The sequence below is a fragment of the Rhinatrema bivittatum genome, chromosome 4, assembly GCF_901001135.1.
Source record: "Rhinatrema bivittatum chromosome 4, aRhiBiv1.1, whole genome shotgun sequence".
NCBI classification, from domain to species: domain Eukaryota; kingdom Metazoa; phylum Chordata; class Amphibia; order Gymnophiona; family Rhinatrematidae; genus Rhinatrema; species Rhinatrema bivittatum.
This window is the reverse complement of record NC_042618.1, coordinates 2,141,782-2,163,197: the sequence shown is the minus strand read 5'-3', so window position 1 is coordinate 2,163,197 and position 21,416 is coordinate 2,141,782. Positions and strand designations below refer to the sequence as shown.

General features: G+C 43.2%; 1 protein-coding gene across 1 annotated transcript in view; it reads left to right on the top strand.

Moving 5' to 3' along the window:
• The window catches only part of SPTLC2 (serine palmitoyltransferase long chain base subunit 2), a 207,137-nt gene that overhangs the window by 46,382 nt on the left and 139,339 nt on the right, over positions 1-21,416 (top strand). Inside the window, exon 2 of the mRNA XM_029597667.1 lies at positions 10,028-10,222. Coding sequence (XP_029453527.1) covers positions 10,028-10,222 — 195 coding nt within the window. The remainder of the gene's footprint in view (positions 1-10,027; positions 10,223-21,416) is intronic.

Here is a 21,416-nt window from a genome sequence, read left to right as displayed (position 1 = left end):
CTGCTTCATGCAGTTATCCTCATGCTTATCAGATCCCCAGACCATAAAAGTCAGGGACCTTGTTGGTTGTTATCTGAATCCAATTCCCCTTTTCCCTCCTGCCGATGAAGTAGAGAGCAATGTTGCAGTTGCATTTAATCTGTATTTCCCAATAATAATCTCATCTTCTTTTTATCATTCTTGTAAACTTTAGACTTATGTTCAAGCTCAGTTTTTTATATTTTTTGAAAAATATTTTAATGCGGGGAAAGGTAAGTTTCATATACTTGAATGCATGCCTCCACGGCCTTGCTTCTTCTTTATGATATAATCATTAACTTACCTCCCTCCCACTCACTTTATTTTATGCTATTTTGTGTGAATTTTTTTATTATTAAATTTTAATCTTTTTTCATTAAAAACTGTAAATATTCACCCTCTCTCTAGGTGGTGCCCTTAAAAGGTTTTCCAATAAGTTCTTATTGTTGAACACTTTGAATCTTGTGACCTAGTCAATGAAAAGGTGTCTCTTTTTAGAAACTGTTCATGAAAACGCCAATACCATACTAATAAATTCTGCCTATAAAGGCTTTTCAATACTTAAGGTATATCACTTAAACCTTGTGACTTAGTAGGTAAAGAGTAATGTCATTTTTGTCTCTAACTGAGAACTGTTCATGAAAACGCCAAAATTGTTATTTATAATGTAAGACTTATCTCCCTAAGCAGTTGCATTTAAAGCATCAATGCTTATTAGTTAAGGGTAGTAATATCCATGCCTTTTGCCAAATGTAGTAACTGCCACAGCAGCAAGTTACCCCCTGCACGATTTTCTTCATTTCTGTCCTTTAGGGATCCAGCCCCATGCCCCTTTGAACTCTTTTTTTTATTCACCACCTCCTCCAGAAGGGCATTCCACCATCCGCCACTCTGTCTGTGAAGAAATATTTCCTGGCGTTTGAGTCGTTTCCCCTGGAGTTTCATTTTGTGACCCCTAGTTCCATGGACTTCTTCCCAATGGAAAAGATTTGAAGTTCATGCATCCATTAAAACCTTTCAGATATCTGACTGTCTGTTTCATATCTCTCCAGGGTGTACATATTTAGATTTTTCAGCCTCTCCTCAGTCTTCTGATACAGATCCCAAACCATTTTGGTCGCCCTTCTCTGGACTGCCTAGATCCTGTGTATTTTTTATTCATTTTTATTTTGGAGACACGGGCTCCAGAACTGAACCCAGTACTCCAGGTGAAGCCTCACCAAGGACCTGTACAAGGGGATTATCACCTCCTTTTTTTTTTTTTCTTGTTCTTCTCTGTGTGCAGCCCAGCATCCTTCTGGCGTTAGCTATTGCGTTGTTGCGTTGCTTCACCATCTTCAGATCACCAAACACTTTAACACCCCTATCACATACAGCTCTTTTGGATTACCGCATCCCAGATGCATGACTGTGCACTTCTTGGTATTGAATCCTGGCTTCCAAATCTTCGACCACTTTTCAAACTTTCTTAAATCATTTTTTATTCTCTGCTTCTTCAGGCATCTCCACTCTGTTGCAGATCTTAGTATCGTATGCAAGTAGACAAATTTTACCTTCTATCCCTTCACAATGTTGCTCGTAAAGATATTGAACAGAACTGGTCCCAACACAGATACCTGTGGCATTCCAATTAACATGGTTCTCTCTTTAGAGTAGATTCCTTATACCATTACACACTATCTCCTATCAGCTAACCAGTTTGTAATCCATGCCACCACTCCCAAGCTTCTCACTTTATTCACAAGCCACCTGTGTGTGATTGTATCAAAAGCTTTGCTAAAATTGAAGTAGATCACATCTAGTCACCCAGAAAAAAAAATGAATTAGATTTGTCTGACAGGACCTTCCCCTGGTGAATCCATGCTGCCTCAGGTCTAGCAGTCCACCTGACTGTAGATCACTATCCTTTCCCTCAGCAGAGTCTCCATTACTTTTCCCACCACCAAGGTGAGGCTAACCAGCCTGTAGTTTCCAGCCTCCTCTCTTCTACCACTCTTGTGAAGTGGGACTACAACTTCTCTTCTCCAATCCTGGGGCACCAGTCCTGTTTCCAGAGATCTATTGAACAGGTCCTTGAGCAGATCCACTAGCACATTTCTGATCTCCCTCAGTATCCTGGGATGTATCTCTGCTGGCCTCCATGGCCTTGTCAACTTTCAATTTCCCTAGCTCTTCCCATACATTCTCTGCTGTAAACAGAATTTTGCCTACCCCTATCTACGGTCTTGTCAACCAGAAACAATCCTTCTCCAGGGACCTTTGCTAGTTGACAAGATGAGTCGTCATTTCATTTGATAATGATTAATTTCACAGTAAAACAGGAGAAATCACAGCTAAAAACATGGACAATCACAGGACCATATAAGATTATAGGAAAAATAATCCAAACTATATGTAACGAAACATGACAACAGACCATAGAGCCCATCTAGTCTGTCCATTCGTCCAATTTATCTAACCTTACAGTTCCCATCATGCCCTCAGACCTTTATTTATCCCATGCTTTCTTGAATTCAGATTTTTTGTCTCCACCGCTGGGAGGCCGTTACATGCATCCACTACTCTCTGTAAAGTAATGTTTCCTAAGATTACTCCTGACTCTACCCTCTTTCACCCTCATCCCATGACCCTCGTTCTAGAGCCTCCTTTCCATTGAAAGAGGCCACCTTCCTGTGCAAGGAAACCTTTGCGATATTTAAATCTTGATGTTTTTTCAGTGTTTTTCACAAGAATGCCAAGGTCCTCTTCCTGAGTGGGAATTCCTAATATGGAACTAAGTCATGTGTACGTATAGTTTGGATTATTTTTCCCTATAATCATATGGTCTTGTGGTTGTCCATGTTTTTTTCCTAAATGTTTCTATGTGGTTAATCTTTATCAGATGAAGTTATGCTTCCTGCTGCCTGAAACAAGTTTTAAATCACTTTTGCATCGGAGCGGGAATATCTTCCCAGGAGCGTGTCTCTGCTTTGGTGAGCTGAGATTATAAAGCTCTGTTGCTCTAGCTTAAGTTTTATACTAAAGTTACCATGCACTTCAATGGGAATTCAAAACGCGTTTTACAGCTCGAACTTTTCCTTCTTTTCCATTAATTTTCCTTTAGTTTGTCTTTTTGCTTTCCCCTTTCCCTCGCTCTGGCAGCTCTCACCTCTTCCAGCTGCTTTCCTTCTATTCAGGCACTCTTTCCCATCCCTGCTTCCTGGCACGCTCTCCTCTTTCCTTTTAGTTTCTTCCCCACCCATCAGTCTCTTTCCTTTAGTACAGTAGCAACTCCGTGCCACCCCATGTCGAGGACGACAATCAACACATCTCTCCTTGGGCTCTGCCAGCAGTAATGGCAGTCACATAGTTTAGTTGATGTGCATGGGCAGACTAGATAGGCCATATGGACGTTTCTGCTGTCACATTTTCTATATTCCTCTTTCCTCTTCAGAGGCCTGCCAGCAGTAGTCTCTTCCCAGTCTGGCACCAGGTGCCGAATACTCATGTTATCATTTACTAGATTATCAAAATGGCCATTTTTCTCTCATTAGTATAACACATTCATCTAATTCATATGAAATTTAAAATTGGGACTACACCAGGTACCCTGCATACTTAATTTCCATATGGTCCTGCATTGTCTGTGCTTTTTTCTTTTGTTTTTTTCTATGCAATTTAACATTTTAATATATTATTGGCACACAATAGAAAAGATAAAACTGAGCACAACAAGGAAGCAAACAAAAAATGAGCACAATTTAGAAAGCCACACTGTGAGCAGAAAACTGTAGAAAACCTGACATTCTGTCAGATCCATTTATATGCAATGTTACCAACAAATGACAAAATCAATTATTTTAAGAAAACTTGCAGAATGTGGAAGGGAGTGGAGGACCAGGTCCAGCTTGGCTCTCTGATTTGAAATGCTGCAGAAGGGCGTGGGGATTCAGGAGAAAGGGCTTCCAGAGATGTGTCAGTAATAATTCTATATTACTAGAAAGTTGGCAACCCTGTCTTCTTCCTTCCCACTCAGCATCTCACCCTCCTGTTTTGTCTCCCCCAGCAGCATCTGCTCACTGCCTTCCCTTTCCTTCCCCGCCATCTGCCTTAAGAACATAAGAAATTCCATGCTGGGTCAGACCAAGGGTCCATCAAGCCCAGCATCCTGTTTCCAACAGTGGCCAATCCAGGCCACAAGAACCTAGCAATTACCCAAAAACTAAGAAGATCCCATGCTACTGATGCAATTAATAGCAGTGGCTATTCCCTAAGTAAATTTGATTAATACCGTTAGTGGACTTCTCCCCCAAGAACTTATCCAAACCTTTTTTGAATCCAGCTGCACTAACCACATCCTCTGGCAACAAATTCCAGAGCTTTATTGTGCGTTGAGTGAAAGAATTTTCTCAGATTAGTCTTAAATGTGCTACTTGCTAACTTCATGGAATGTCCCCTCGTCCTTCTATTATTCAAAAGTGTAAATAACCGATTCACATCTACTCGTTCAAGACCTCTATCATATCCCCCCTCGGCCATCTCTTTTCCAAGCTGAACAGCCCTAACATCTTCAGCCTTTCCTCATAGGGGAGCTGCTCCATCCCCTTGATCATTTTGGTCACCCTTCTCTGTACCTTCTCCATCGCAACTATATCTTTTTTGAGATGCGGCAACCAGAATTGTACACAGTATTCAAGGTGCGGTCTCACCATGGAGCGATACAGAGGCATTATGACACTTTCCGTTTTATTCACCATTCCCTTCCTAATAATTCCCAACATTCTGTTTGCTTTTTTGACTGCTGCAGCTCACTGAACCAACGATTTTAATGTGTTATCCACTATGACGCCTAGATCTTTTTCCTGGGTGGTAGCTCCTAATATGGAACCTAACATCGTGTAACTACAGCAAGGGTTATTTTTCCCTATATGCATCATCTTTCATTTGTCCACATTAAATTTCATCTGCCATTTGGATGCCCAATTTTCCAGTCTTGCAAGGTCCTTCTGTAATGTATCACAATTTAACTACTCTGAATAATTTTGTATCATCCGCAAATTTGATAACCTCACTCTTCGTATTCCTTTCCAGATCATTTATAAATATATTGAAAAGCACCGGTCCAAGTACAGATCCCTGAGGCACTCCCCTGTTTACCCTTTTCCACTGAGAAAATTGTCCATTTAATCCTACTCTCTGTTTCCTGTCTTTTAACCAGTTTGTAATCCACAAAAGGACATCGCCTCCTATCCCATGACTTTTTACTTTTCCTAGAAGACTCTCATGAGGAACTTTGTCAAACGCCTTCTGAAAATCCAAGTATACTATATCTACCGGTTCACCTTTATCCACATGAATAATCTGTGCTATTCCAGTGTAAAACCCCCCTTGTGCTTTTTAAGTAGGTGAATATTCCTTGGGGTTAGGCATGTAGAGTAAAGCAGAGGCTTTTCTGGGACAGAAGAAAACATTTCGAGGCTGGACTTCAGCAGGGCTCAGCACCTTAGGAATTCTCGCCAGGCGTGGCAGGATTCCTTTTCTCTTTCCCAAACACAGCCCTTTTGCAGAGCCTAAGTTTCGCCTAGGTGCCCTTTCTCCTTCCAAAAGAAAACAAAATAGCCTTTCGGAAGAATGTTCTTTTCTGGTGGTGCAATGTATAAGGGGGAGGTCTGTTGCTTCACTTCTGCATGGCTTTGCAGAAACCAAGCAACAAAGCAGTCTGTAGGAAACAGAGAAACAGTCAACATCCTGGAGGGAAGGTGCTCTGCCAATCCCTTGTTTTCATAAGGCTCATCCTTTTCCCTCAGTGTCAGCACTGATGTATTACAAGTTTCATTAAGCCCAGGGTAAGTAGGCTTGTTAGTCCTCTTTGAGCAATGTACAGTGTAAGTGAGCAGAGTGAGCTGTGCAGATGTTTCAGGATGGACAGCTTTGTGCTGTCACCATTAGCCTATGCTACACACATGTGGCATCAATATTTGTTTTGCTGACAGTTATGCAGGCCTATGCTACTCTTGCTTTTATGGCATGGTTTGCATTTTTACCGATGAAAGAATTTGTATCTGGAGTTGGCTTATGAATGGATGTCTGTGTACATTTGTTGCTAATTACATGCATTGATTGTAAAGACATATATTACTTTTAATTACAGCCATCATGGTTGGTCAGTTTCCCCTTGGCCTGAATTTATTTTATTTATTTAAACATTTCTATACCATCTTAGCAATGTGTGATTGATCAAAACAGTTCACAATTTGGCAACAATAAAAATACCAAAATAAAATAAACAATAACACAAACTAACACACACACAAACCTAGCTAAATTACAAGTCAATAGACCCCTTTCTCTTCAGCTTGTTTTGATTTCATAGTATGAAATGCTGGCACTCCCATTTCTTCTGTAGGCTACCCCCTTTGTGTGGCTGATAAGGCACAGTGAGTTCTAGGTATGTACCTGTGCAAAGGGGGTGGCTCCCCACTACATTGCTATAATACTTTGATAGTTTCGACCTTTCTTATTTATGTTACATTGGTTTTTCCCTTGTTCCATGTAAACCGGCCTGATATGAATCCCATTCATGAAGGCCGGTATAGAAATATTTTAAATAAATAAATAATACCACTGGTTGGTTCCTTTTACTGTGGGGGTAGGGAAAAGGGATTGAAGCAGTATTAGATCAGGCTTACTGTTTCTTTCCTGTCCATCCAGTCTCTAGTCATAGCTAAATGATTTTATGTCTGAGGAGCTTGACACAGAAGCCCTGTGGAAAAACACCCAGTTATGAACATAAGATATGCCATGCCATGCCACACCAAAGGTCAATAGAGCACAGCATCCTGTCCCTGCCAGTGACCACTTCGGGTGACAAGTTCACAGCAGAACCATGGATAAATGGAAGCTTTCCCAAACCTACCTACCTAATAATGGTCTCTGGATATTTCCTCCAGGAACTTGTCTAAAGCTTATTTAAACCTAGGCCCACTAGCTGCCCTGACCGCAACGTATTCCAACAAATTGCATAACTTGATTGTGCGTTTAGTGGAAAAATAATCTTTCCCTATTTACCTGTTCCACCCCACACATTTTATAAGCTTCTGTCATATCTCTTTAGTCTCCTCGTCTTAATCTGTTTAGCCTTCCTTTATCACTTTGTTGCTCTTATCTGTACCTTTTCTGTCTCTGCTATGCCTTGTCTGAGATGAGGCTACCTCAAGTATCGAGTTGCACCCAATACTTGAGGTACGGTTGCACCATGGATCAATACCAGACATTAGGATATTCTATTTATTCTCCACGCCTTTCTGACTCATCGAGGCCCTGCTCTGAAACTAGGAGCGACTCCAACTTTTCACCAGCCTGTGAATTTCCTTCTGAGACTGCTGGGACACCCAGTCTCAGTCATAGCAATCAACTGATTGCTGATGTCTGGTCCCAGGTATCTGTAACAAATATTGTGGACATTGGTGATGCCACATACAGTCCTTGGACCTGGACATGATCGTTTTCTCTTTTCATTTTCTGTGGGGGTGTTTTGTTTTCAGTAGCACTGAAGAGTGCCAGTAAGGGTCTGCCGAGGCAGTGAGGCATCTCGAAGTGAGCTGGAAAGAAAAATTTTGAAGTACAAGGTATGAAAAAGCAGAGAGAGAGAGGATACATGTCCATGCGGCAGCTCATACAAAAATAAAAAAGGCTGTGAAAGGCTCATGACCAGGCATGTGGGACCTCAATAGTAAAACATTACTGAGCTAGAGAAATGGGGTCTGTCTGCTACTATCTGATTGTCATCCATGACTACGTCAGCCCTGCTTGTCGATGGGGAAACAGGCAAGACTAAATTACTCATTTGCTGCACACCGAGCTGAGGATTTCAATGGCACTCTGATCTTTTTCCTGGGTGGTGACTCTGAAACAGTATTTCCCAACCTTTCAGCCCAAGGCACACCTACATTAACAACGATGTTATGTGACACACCAACTTTGGCAGAGCAGGCAGTGTGGACATGGAGAAGACTTGTGTCAAAAAAAAAGAGAGAGAGGAGATCCCCGCCAGTCTCTTCCAAAATTATTTTGAAAAAGGAAGAGGGGGCAGAGATGCATGAACCAGCTCCTTGTACATAAAGTTCAGGAGAAGGTAGACATCGATGGGGTGCTGTTACAGTATCTTGGCTGCTGCCCTTGACTGCCAGAGCTCTTTCACTGCTGCTTCTCTGAGAAAGTTGCATCCCAGCACTCTTTGCATGCTTTCCCCATCTCACTTAGCCTGGGGTAAGGCAAAGGCTGAAAGGATTCAAGTGAGGAGGCTCAGGAGGAGAAGAGAGGAGGTGGTGCTGTGTGCAATGTGTGTCCCGAATCCTGAACAAAGCAGAGCCCAGCTATCCATGCCCTGCATGCTGCCCTTAATTCTCACACGCCAGGGCTCGTGCAGACCTACCCATGCACTCTGGAGCACTTGCATGCTTACAGTCCCTCCTGGTATTTCTTATTGTGAGAGTAGAGCCTGGCAGCTGGTCTGGATCGGAGCATCAGTTGGTGGTGGTTTTTCTATGGCACACTGGTTTAATGTGTTACTAAAATACAGCTCTTCCTATCTGAAGAATTTTCTTGCTGGGATTCATATCTTCACTCCTCCGTTTTTACTCCATAATATAATTTGCATTATACTCCAGGGGAATTCTGTGCACAAAAACTTAAAATTCTGCATACTTTATAGTGGTCAAAATAACACAATATACTTGACAGTCTTTAAGTAATTAATTTAAAATGTAATACAGAAAGTTATTACTTACAGGTGCAGAATTTTAAATATTTTGAGCAGAATTTCCTTAAGTTCACTGTAAGAGTCTCTCTTCTACCCTTTCTCCCTACTCCCCTGGCCAATCTCCTCCACCTGCCACTATTTCTTCCCTTCCCCCTCTAGGCTCAACCCCGTCCACTCTAGCTCCAATCCTAGAGTTTGATACCTCTCTCAGTACTGCCCCTCACACAGGCTCCCTCTCTATAGTGCGCACACACATCCCCCCCTCATACAGGCTCCCTCTCTTGCACACATACCCACACAGGCTCCCTTTCTCTCTCACACACATACACCCCTTCACACAGGCTCCTTCTCTCACAAACGAGCAAGGACCCTCACATACACACAATCCCTTTTTCATACACACCAGCTCCCAATCTCTGCACACATACACACTCCTTCACAATCTCCTCACATAGGCTCCCTCCCTCTGGCACCCTCACACATTCACTCTCTCTGCCCCCCCCCCCCCCCCCAAGGCTCACAGTCTTAAACACACATTCTCATTCTCTCTCTCTCTCTCTCTCTGTACACCTGGGCCTCCTATTTTCACCAAATTCTGCGCAGAAAATGGCAATTCTGCGCTCCGCAATAGCACAGAATTCCCCAGGACTAATTATATAAATCCCTTTAAACTGGGATGCTGTAGTGCCCTGGTGAAAAATGTTACTGCTACATGAAGCAGCAAAAGCCCAATTTAAACTGAAATATGTGGCTATTCAGGTTACTCTGAAAAGCATGAATTATCCAGTTTGATACAAAATTCCTTTTTTTTTTATGAAACAGTACATTGCTTGAAATTTCAGGGGCAGTGAAAGAGAGAAAACCCTTGGTTGACAGGATCCGGTGACATTTAGTTTGGACAGGATTTCTTGTAGCCTTACCAGCATATGCCAGAAATCAGCCAGAAATGAGGACAGGTATCCGTTTTGGTTTCTGCTTCTCAGCTCGGTCACAGACCGGGGCAGGTGGTTTTAGCTCCCCGTAGCAGAGAAATCATGATGTTCCTGTATTCAGAAGATGTCTTTAAGATCTATTCCGGAGATTGCTGCATATGTGCCACTGAGGTGCTGTAGTTTTTGCATACAGTTTGGGGAAAAAAGTGGTATATAAATGCAACTTATTCTATTTCTAGTATTTGTGCATGTCTTACAAATAGTCTGGGGGGAGGCGAGAACATGAAAATAGCATGGTATTCCATAGGACTAATTTTGATTTCCATTTTTGCCATAGAAACATCATGTTACACAAAATGGAAGATTATACAAGAGACAATTTAATGAGGCATTTGAGGAAACCCCTATGCTAGTTGCAGTACTCACCTACATGGGCTATGGGATACTCACACTCTTTGGATATCTACGGGATTTTTTGAGAGCATGGAAGATTGAGATGTGCCACAATGCTACAGAAAGAGAGGAGCAAAAGGTAAGTACAGGGCTCAGTGTCAGCAGTGCTGGGTGGAAATTCTGGTTGTCAGTACATGATTCTTTTAACAGGTACTTCCAGTGACATCTGTACTCGGGGGGGGGGGGGGGGGGGGGTGTCTAGCATTATAGTGCCCGCACCCTTCTGAATTGCTTTTTGGAAGGTGAAGGGAGCACCGTGACCTGGATGCTCCAGAAAGAGATGGGACCTTTTGGATTTGTTACTGCTGTGCTGCAAATGGATTGCGAGTCCATCCAGTTTCAAGGAATAGCTCTTATTGTTGATGCTAGATGTCAGGAGCCTGCTGGGTCCTCAGAAATCATTCTGTCACCAGGGATTGGGAGTCTACCTCCAGTCAGTGATTGATTTTGCTGCTGGGATGTCCTTATATTGGGTAGGCTGCTGTCCTCACAAAGGCAAAGATGAGTAACCAGTGCTGAGCCTGCTTCTTTCTGAACATCTTACCAGCAAATAAACCAGACTTTGTTTACATTTGCAAAGCACAGACTTGGAAAATAGGTTTTACTCATTTTATGAAAAAGCACACAGTGAGATGGTAAATATCTTCAAGTTAAAGAAAATAGCTGTAATTCAAAGAAATGAGAAGCACTGCGTTTTACACACAGACATTTAACCTTTAGCTGCATAATCTGAACATCATTTGAAATTGTTTGGATATTTATTTATTTATTTGTTTAAAAGTTTTTATATACCACACAAAGGATAAATATATATCCGTCTAGGCGGTTTACAAAGTGGTCAAGCACATACATAATTTAAGAACAAAAAACACAAGCAATTTTAAAACAAAAGTTAAATACAATGCATGGAATCATGAAAAATTATTACAGATGAAACGCTTGAGTAAATAAATGTGTGTTCAGTAATTTTTAAAATTCTCTGCGGTTAGAAGTCAAGCGGATGCAGTCTGGTAAAGCATTCCATAACGTCGGGCCTGCAACTGAAAAGGCGCGTTTACGGGTTAGTGACAAACTAACAGATTTCACAGTAGGAATTTCTAGTAAACATTTATCAAAGGAACGTAACTGTCTGGAGGGTTTATAAATTCGTAACAGTGAGCATAACCAGATTGAATCATTATTATATATTAGGTTGTGTATAGTGGATAAGATTTTATATACTATGCGGTATGATACTGGAAGCCAATGTAATTGTTGCAAAATTGGAGAAATATGTTCGTTTCGTCGGATGTTGTATAACATACGAGCTGTTGCGTTTTGGGCTAGTTGAAGTGGATGAATTGTTGATTGAGGTAGGCCAAGATATAAGGCATTGTAATAATCTAATGAAGATAAGATGAGTGTTTGGGTGATCAGGCGAAAATCGTTTGGGAGAAGTAATGGTTTTAGTTGCTTTAGCATGTGAATTTTGAAAAGACCTTTTTACAATTTCAGATATATTGTTTGTCAATGATAGTTTGGAATCAAGAATTACCCCTAAGTTTTTTGCGTGTGTTTTTATGGAAATGCTTTGGTTGTCAAAGGTAAATGTTGGTGGGGGTTTGTGAATTGAATCTGGAATGGTGGATAGATAGATTAATTCTGTTTTGTTTGTATTTAGTTTTAACCTATTATGAGAGCCAAGTTTTGATTGTAGATAAGTATAATTGCAGTAAGGAGAAAGTTTTAGACCAAGAGTCAGTGAAGGGTATAATAAACTGAATATCATAAGCATAAATTTTAAAGTTTAAATTTAAGCCGTCCAGAAGTCTGCATAAAGGTAACAGGTATAGGTTGAATAGGAGAGCTGATAAAGCTGAGCCTTGGGGTACTCCTGTGGAGGTGGAGTACCAGTCTGAGGATTGTTTTTGTCATGATTTTTTGTTGACGATTTGATATGAATGACGTAAACCATTGCAGAGGGGGACCTGAAATGCCTATTTGAGTTAGGTTGGTAATGAGAATGTCATGATTTATTGTATCAAATGCGGCGGAAATATCGATTAGTACAAGTAAGAAATTTGTATTAGCGTCAAATCCTCGAATTATGGTGTCAAAAGATGATATGAGTAAAGATTCGTACTATGACCTTTTCTAAAACCGTGTTGATTAGTGTGTAAAATGTTTTCTTCAATATAGTCAGATATTTGGTGTAGTACTACTGATTCAATAATTTTTGCTAGGGATGGTAATAAGGCGATAGTTGGTGACATCTGCGGGGTCATGGTTTTTCTTTTTTGGAATGGGTATGATAGCAGTTTGTTTTAAGGAATCTGGGAATATGCCTTGTTGTAATGAAGCATTTACTATATTTGTAATGATAGGGGCAAGTGGGTTTTTTAATTCTTTAAGTAAGAAACCTGAACATGGATTAAAAGGACTATTTGAGGGTTTGGATTTAGTAAGTATTTTAATGATGGTACTGTCAATTACTGGTGAAAATTCGGAGAAAGCACAAGCAAGTTGAGGGGTACTGTTTTTTGGAATTGGCAATAGTTTAAATTCATATGATATGTCCTCAGTTTTTTTTCTTGAAAAATGAAGCAATATTGTTGTAAAAGTCATCGGAAATATCAGATGGTAAGTTAGATTGTATCGTCGTTAGGTTTTTTACTATAGAGAAAAGAGTTTTTGGGTTGCCGTTTGCTTGTTTTATTTTAATGGAGTAAAGATTTTTTGGTCTGTATTATTTCTTTCTTATATTTTTGTAGAAATGCGTAATATTCTTGTTTACGTGCGGGTATTGGATTTTTACGCCATCTTCGCTCAAGATTGCGAAGTTTACGTTTGGTATTTTTTAAGGAATCATTGTACCATGTAGCTGGTTTTTTTATTGTTGGTTTTTGTGGTTGTAGTGGTGCAATTTGATCTAATGTTTCTGTAATAGATTTGTTCCAAAAAGTTACTAAATCAGTTATATCGGAATATGAATTTTGACTGATTATTGGCGTTAATGTGTTAAGAAAAAGATCATTGTTGATTTTCTTCCTACGTAGAATATTACAGTTATCTTGAGGTGATTGAAATTGAGTGTTATGTGGGGTCTTTATTTTACCTGTGGCTTTAATGAGATAGTGGTCCGACCAAGGTACTACAGTAATGTCAGAGGAAAATTCTATATTTGATTGATTATAGTATAGTTGATCTAGAGTGTTTCCTTGTCTGTGTGTGGGAGCTGTTATGAGTGAACTAAAACAGAGACCTTGAAGTGCATCTGAAAAGTTAGCTATGATTGGGTTTTGTTGCATTTTATTAAAATGTAAGTTAAAGTCTCCGGCGATAATCGTATTTGTTAGATCACAAGGTAAGGTAACTATGGATTCAAGTAAAGAAGATGGTTGAGATATAACTGACCGTAACAACCAAAGGGTTAAGGCAGGTGGGAGAATGTAAATAATTGGCTAGCAAGTCGATATGGAATACTTGGCTGTAAATTTAGTGGGTGGTTGATTTAGTGAGGATATTGTGATGAGCATAGAGCTGCAGTTTAAATGATTTTAACCAGTGGGGCACTATGAGGTGGATGTATTGTGTGGGCACAGAACTGAATTCAAGCTATCTGAGCCAGCAGGACAGCAGCATGTGCATGCACTGAGATTTTCCTTTCTGCACAGTTCTGCTAATTCAGTGGCAATCGTGGGGGCCTTCGTATGGCAAAGTTTGGGAAATGCTGGGTTTTTCCCCCTCGGAGCCTCATATCGTGATTCTGTGTGTAAGAATTTCCTTTCCACTGAAAAAAAATGCTCATGGGTTGCACATTTGAGTTATTTGAATATATCTTTCATATCCCACTTCTCTCTCCTGTCCTCTAGGATATACAGTATACTGTCCTAAAAATGAACCTTTTGTATTGCTTTTCTGTAAAAGTGTAGCTTCCTTGAAATCCTGCTAGACCAGTAGTTTTATGTTTGAGATTTCCCTCCTCCAGTGCTGACGGAGATAGAGGACACAACTGTTTCCTGACCTCACTCAAGGCTATAAAGGTGGTGTGGCCCTGGCCGATACTAGTAGTCTGTCTCCAGAAAGGGCTGACATGTGAACATAAGATATACCATATTGTTTCTTACAGTGGCCAACCAAGTCACAAGTACCTTGCAAGTACCAAACATTAAATATATCCCATGCTACTAATGCTGGCAACAAGCAATGGCTATTCCCTATTGATTAATAGTTTATGAACTTCTCCAAGAACTTCTCCAAACCCTTTTTAAACCCAGCTACACTAACTGCCTTAACCAACACTTTTGGCAAAGAATTCCAGAGCTTAATTGTGCGTTGAGTGAGAGAATTTTTTCTGATTTATTTTAAATGTGCTACGTGCTAACTTCATGGAATGCCCTGTAGTCCTTGTATTGTGTGAGAGTACTCACTGAAGTGGACACCAAAAAAAAATATTAGGCAAAGCTATCCTCTGCCACAGGAGGTGAGAATAGCATACTCTCAATCTCTCGAGTGGGTGCCCGGTCTCGGCAGGCATGCTGATGTCTGGCATTGTGGTGGGGGATCTGCACTAAAGGTCAGAATATTGGAGGTATCCCTGAAATAGGCTCTTTAGGCAGGGGTTCTGCAAGGCTCTCAGTATGGGGGTTCCATTCAACCCAGATATCAATATCCTGAGCATTCTGGGCAGGGGATAGGTACAACCTGGTAAAGGACACCCTTGAAGACTCTGACCTCAGAGATCCCAAGAAGAGAACAGTTTTGGCACCTTGTTAATACAGTTATGGTTAAAAAAGGGAGTCAAGTTATCTACATCTACCCTACTTCTGGATGGAGGCTGTGGTCAGGGGAAGTCGGTAAAGCCAAGAGAGTTCTCAATGTCCTCAGACTTGACAAATTTTACATCGTATTCCCATCTAAGTGTATCAGCAGAGCCCTGGCAAGGCTCCATGTATGGGGTGCATATGCCCAGAAGCAAGGGTGGCCTTTGACCTAGCAACAGCCTCAAAGGTTGTGGTGTGATGCCAGCAGGGTAATAGAGTGGGATATCTTATTTATTTTTTTTTATTTTTATATACCGATGTTCCTGTATAATATACATATCATATATATGCTAAAGGCTTTGGGCAGGGGGCCCCTCAGGCTATTTAAATGGGCATTCATGAAGGGCCATTTCAGGAACTGTCTTACTGAAAGGAATTTGCTTGGCTAAGATGCATCTCAGTGCAGCAGGAACAGTTTCACAGAGATCTAGATAGGATTATAGACAGTGCTGGGGAGGAGCCGACTGTCGTGGTACATGTGGGCACCAATGACATAGGAAAATGTGGGAGAGAGGTTCTGGAAACCAAATTTAGGATTTTAGGTAGGAAGTTGAAATCCAGAACCTCCAGGGTTCCTGTTCCATGTGTAGATCGCCAGAGGGAGGCAGAGCTCCAGAATTTCAATGCGTGGATGAGATGATGGTGCAGGGAAGAGGGTTCAGTTTTGTAAGGAGCTGGGGAAACTTTTGGGGAAAGGGGAGACTTTTCCGAAAGGATGGGCTCCACCTTAACCAGAGTTGGAACCAAGCTGCTGGCACTAACTTTCAAAAAGGAGATAGAACAGCTTTTAAACTAGAACAATGGGGAAAGCAGTCAGTCAGCAGTGCATGGTTCGGAGAAATGTATCCTAGAAGGATACTAATGAATAGGAGAGTTAGGGCATCCCAACAGAGAGGTTCCAATAAAAGCAAACTTAGTCCATGTGCCTATATGTAAAAAATCACCGAAGCTAATGATTTCCAACTTATCCCTAACAACTGAAAAGCAGGTTGTTAATACAAACAAAAAACACATTTTGAAATGTCTGTATGCCAGAAGTCTAAGAAGTAAGATGGGAGAGTTAGAATGTATAGCAGTAAATGATGAGATTGACATAATTGGCATCACAGAGACTTGGTAGAAGGAGGATAACCAATGGGACAGTGCTATATCAGGGTACAAACTTTATTGCAATGGATAGGGAGGATCAACTTGGTGGGAGTGTGGCACTTTGTCGGGGAGGGTATAGAGTCCAATAGGATAAAGATCATACAAGAGACTAAATGCTGAATAGAATCAATGTGGGTAGAAATCCCATGTGTGTTGGGTATGAGTATAGTGATAGGAGTATACTACTGTCCACCTGGACAAAATGGGTCAGACAGATGATGAAATGCTAAGAGAAATCAGGGAAGCTAACCAATTTGGCAGTGCAATAATAATGGGAGATTTCAATTACCCCAATATTGACTGGGTAAATGTAACATCAGGACTTGCTAGAGACACAAAGTTTCTAGATGTAATAAATGACTGCTTCATGGAGCAATTGGTTCAGGAACCAACAAGAGAATGAGCTATTTTAGATTTAATTCTTAGTGGAATGCAGGATTTGGTGAGAGAGAGGTAATGGTGGTGGGGCCTCTTGGCAATAGTGATCATAACATGATCAAATTTTTCTCACAGGACAAGCAGGATGGTAGTCCTCACATATGGATGACATCATCAGGATGGAGCCCAATCACGGAAAACTTCTATAAAAGTTTCTAGAACTTTGACTGGCCTCTACTGGGCATGCCCAGCATGGCACCAAACCTGCAGCCAGCAGGGGTCCCCCTTCAGTTTTCTTTTTTCCATGCAGCAGTAGCCTCTCGGTTTAGGAGCTCTGAAGAGATTCCTGACAGGAATTTTCCTCACGGAATTAATTAAACTTAAATTGCCCCACAGGGGTCCCTCCTCTAACTTTTCTCAGGCTGCGGTACTCCGGTAAGTTTCTTGACAGTCTTCCGTCGATTACCGTCGAGTTTGGCCCTCGCGGCCTACTGGCACGGCGTTTGGCCCTCACGGCCAGTGGCCATGGCGTCTGGGTTCCGTCTGTGGCCCGGACTGTACTCGCACCATGTCTATCACAGACCCTCATGGAGTCTGTGTAATGTGTTTAGGCCGTGAGCATGATGTCCTGACTTGCACCAAATGTGCCCTCATGACACCAAAAGGTTGCAAAGCCAGAATGGAGAAGATGGAACTCCTCTTTCGTGCTCAGACCCCAATGCCGTCCATTGCATCAACGTCATCGGAACCGGCACCGTCTATGTCGCGCCAGCATCGTCCGCCGACCGTCCGCCATCGACGTCTTCACGGCCATCGACGCCCGCTACTCCCCCTCAGGATCAAGGGGATCGCAGGGAGAAACATCGCCATCGACATCATAGGACTCGGACTGTCGAGGGAGCGAAATCATCGATCTCGCCACGTCGAAGAAGCCCCGTCCAGGAAAGGCACCGACCATTCCTGCGACCGGGTCACCGAGGCCACCCACACCCGATCGGGGTTTGGGAATCTCGATTCCACCTGTAAAGGTGGTCCCTCCGACTGTGCCTCTGCCTCCCTCTTCTGTTTCGGAGCCGGGGCTGCTTGCTCCAGGTCTCCGAGAAGAACTGGACTGGCTGGTTCAGGAGGCCATCGACAAGGTGATGCAACGGCTCCAGGTTCCTCCGGCACCGGCACCGAGGGTGGAACCGGTCATAGACCCGATTGCAGCAGTGCTGACACCGCTGCTATCCCGGATGGAGGCGCTCATGTCCGCCCTTCCACCGGTGGTTCCTGGGTCTCCGATGGCTCTGGTGCCCTCCCCGTTGACAACTTCATCGGGAGGAGAAACACGTTCCGCATTCCTCAATTGGGAGTTCTGCCTCAGCCATCGATGCCAATTCGTCCCTCGCCACCGATTCATCCATCGGTGCCGATGCCTTCGGTGCCCCTGGTGATTCCTCCAATTTTCTCGGAGCCTCGACTGGGGCCTTCAGGTATCCAACCCCCTTCTCGTCCTACTGGTCAGTCTGCTGATCCTCATGACACCAGGTGTGATACTTCCACAGACACCGATGACTTACCTTCACCTCCTTCTCCTACTGAAAGTAGAAAGCGTTCTCCTCCAGAGGACCTTTCTTTCATCAATTTTGTGAAGGAAATGTCTGAGTTAGTCCCTTTTCAACATCAGACGGAACAGGATGATAGGCACCAGATGATGGAATTTCTCCAATTCCTGGATGCCCCCAAAGTGATCACTTCTATTCCCATTCATCAAGTTCTTCTTGACCTCCTCAAAAAGAACTGGGAGAATCCTGGATCCATTGCTCCAGTACACAGAAAGGCTGACACTACCTATTTAGTGCAGTCAACCCCTGGCTTTCAAAAATCTCAGCTCGACCACCACTCAGTTGTGGTAGTTGGCTCAGAAGAAGGCAAAAAGGTCGAAGCCTCACTCATCTACCCCACCTGTTAAGGAACAGAAGTTCCAAAACAATATTGGTCGAGTGTTCCAAGGGGCCATGCTCATCTCCCGAATTGCGGCTTACCAACTTTATATAACCCAATATAATAAGGTCATCTTCAAGCAGATACAGGACTTCTCTGAAACCCTGCCTGAACAATTCCAAGACTAGCTTCAAACCCTTGTAAACAAGGGTTTTGAGGCAGGAAAACATGAGATTAGGACATCTTATGATATCTTCGGCACCTCTACTAGAGTGTCTGCAGCTGCTATTTCAGCAAGACGATGGGCCTGGTTCAAATCTTCTGACCTTCGCCCAGAAGTACAAGACCGGCTATCTGACCTACCATGTGTAGGAGACAATCTGTTCGGTGAACAGATCCAGCGAATGGTGGCTGAATTAAAGGACCATCATGAGATCCTTAAACAGCTTTCATCAATACCTTCCGACTTCTCCTTAAGACAGCCCTTCAGGATGGACTCTAAGAAGTCGTTCTACCGTCCGAGGAAGGCATATCCTCCACCAGCAAGGTCCCGACCTACGAGACCTTATCAAAAGCCTCAGCCTCGCCAAGCCCGAAAGCAAAAATCACAAGCAGCTCCCCAGCCGGGGCCTGCTTCAGGTTTTTGACTTCCACTTGGAGAGCAGCAGCCTTATTCCTCTGCCAAGCATACCAGTAGGAGGTCGATTATGCCACTTTCACAACATGTGGCAATCAATCACAACCGACCAATGGGTGCTAGCAATCATTGCTCAGGGTTACCACTTGAACTTTCTTGCTATGCCACCAGACTGACCACCTCTGCGGACATGGGAGACATCCAACCACGCTATCCTTCTGAATCAGGAGATTTCCCTCCTCCTCCAGTTAAAAGCAATAGAACTGGTCCCACTCTCACAGCAAGGCCTAGGGTTCTATTCCCGGTACTTTCTGATCCCCAAAAAATCCAGGGGAGTTCGTCCAATTCTGGACCTACGTGCTCTCAAGTACCTCCAGCGGGAAAAGTTCAAGATGGTAACCTTGGGGTTGCTTCTACCTCTTCTACAAAGAGACTGGCTTTGCTCTCTGGACCTCCAGAACGCATACACACACATTGCGATAACTCCTACTCATCGCAAATACCTCAGGTTTTTAAGTAGGCCCCAAGCACTATCGATACAGAGTGCTTCCATTCGGCCTAGCGTCTGCACCACGAGTCTTTACCAAATGCCTCGTAGTTGTCGCAGCTTTCCTCAGAAACAAGGTATTCACGTCTACCCCTATCTGGACGACTGGTTAATCAGGGCTCCAATCCAGCAAGCCGCTCGGTCGTCCCTCGATTTCACCTTAAACATTCTAATTTCGCTAGGATTTCTCATCAATTACAGAAAATCCTATTTAATCCCATCTCAAACCTTGTCGTTCATTGGGACAGACTTAGACACCTTGCAGGCAAAAGCCTTTCTACCTCAACAACGAGCACTAACACTTGTCTCTCGCTCACCAGTTGCAGTCTCAACATACAGCAACGGCTTGCCAATTCCTCATCCTTCTGGGATACATGGCATCCTCAGTCCATGTTACACCAATAACCCGCTTGGCCATGAGACTCATGCATTGGACTCTGAGGTCACAAGGGATTCAAGCTGTTCAGCCTCTGTCGACCATTGTCCACATCACCGACTCACTCAGTCTGTCTCTCGCCTGGTGGAAAGATCAGAACAATCTCCTCCAGGGACTGCCCTTTCAAGTGCCAGATCCTCAACTCATTCTCACCATCGATGCTTCCAACCTTGGGTGGGGAGCCCACGTGGACAATCTACAGACACAAGGGTCTTGGTCTCCAGGGGAAACCAAACGTCAAATAAACTTCTTAGAACTTCGAGCAATGCGATATGCTCTCAGGGCTTTTCAGGAACGCCTATCAAATCACATCATCCTGATTCAGACAGACAACCAGGTGGCCATGTGGTACATCAACAAGCAGGGAGGCACAGGCTCCTTCCTTCTGTGTCAGGAAGCTAGGCAGATTTGGGTGGAAGCGCTCTCCCACTCGATGTACCTCAGGGCCACCTACTTGCCGGGAGTGGACAATGTCTTGGCGGACACACTGAGTCGCGTCTTCCAACCACACAAGTGGTCTCTCAACCCCTCGGTAGCGACCTTAATCTTCCGACAATGGGGGGGGGGGGGGATACCCCCAGACAGACCTCTTTGCGTCCCCTCAGAACCACAAAGTCGACAATTTCTGCTCCCTCATTCGGAGCGAGCGCTCTACGCCCAGAAATGCATTCTCCCTCTTGTGGGCAACCGGTCTGCTCTATGCATTCCCTCCACTTCCTCGTCTCTAGACTCTCATGAAGCTCCGTCAGGACAAGGGAACCATGATCCTGATAGCACCTCACTGGCCACTCCAAGTGTGGTTTCCCATACTTCAGGATCTCTCCATCCGCAGGCACATTCTCTTGTGAACGGACCTGCTTCTGATCACTCAAAACAATGAATGCCTACGCCATCCCAATCTTCAGGCCTTGTCTCTGACGGCATGGATGTTGAAAGGTTAATCCTTCAACCACTTAACCTTTCAGATTCGGTTTCTCGTGTCCTGATTGCTTCACGGAAGCCTTCCACAAGAAAATCTTATTCCTATAAATGGAAAAGGTACAGATCATGGTGCACCTCGCAGTCCCTTGATACCTTTTCCTGTCCAATCCCAAGGTTTTTGGACTATCTCTGGCATTTGTCAGAATCGGGTCTAAAGACCTCTTCCATCAGAATGCATGTCAGAGTGGTAGCCGTCTTCCATAAAGGTGTCGGGGATGTTCCTATATCGGTACAACCCCTCGTAACACGCTTTTTGAAGGGCTTGCTCCACATCAAGCCACCTTTACGTCCTCTGGGCCCCTTCTTGGGACCTTAATCTGGTTCTCGGTCAGCTCATGAAACCACCATTCGAGCCTCTTCACTCCTGTGACCTAAAATATCTCACATGGAAAGTGATTTTCCTTTTGGCTATCACTT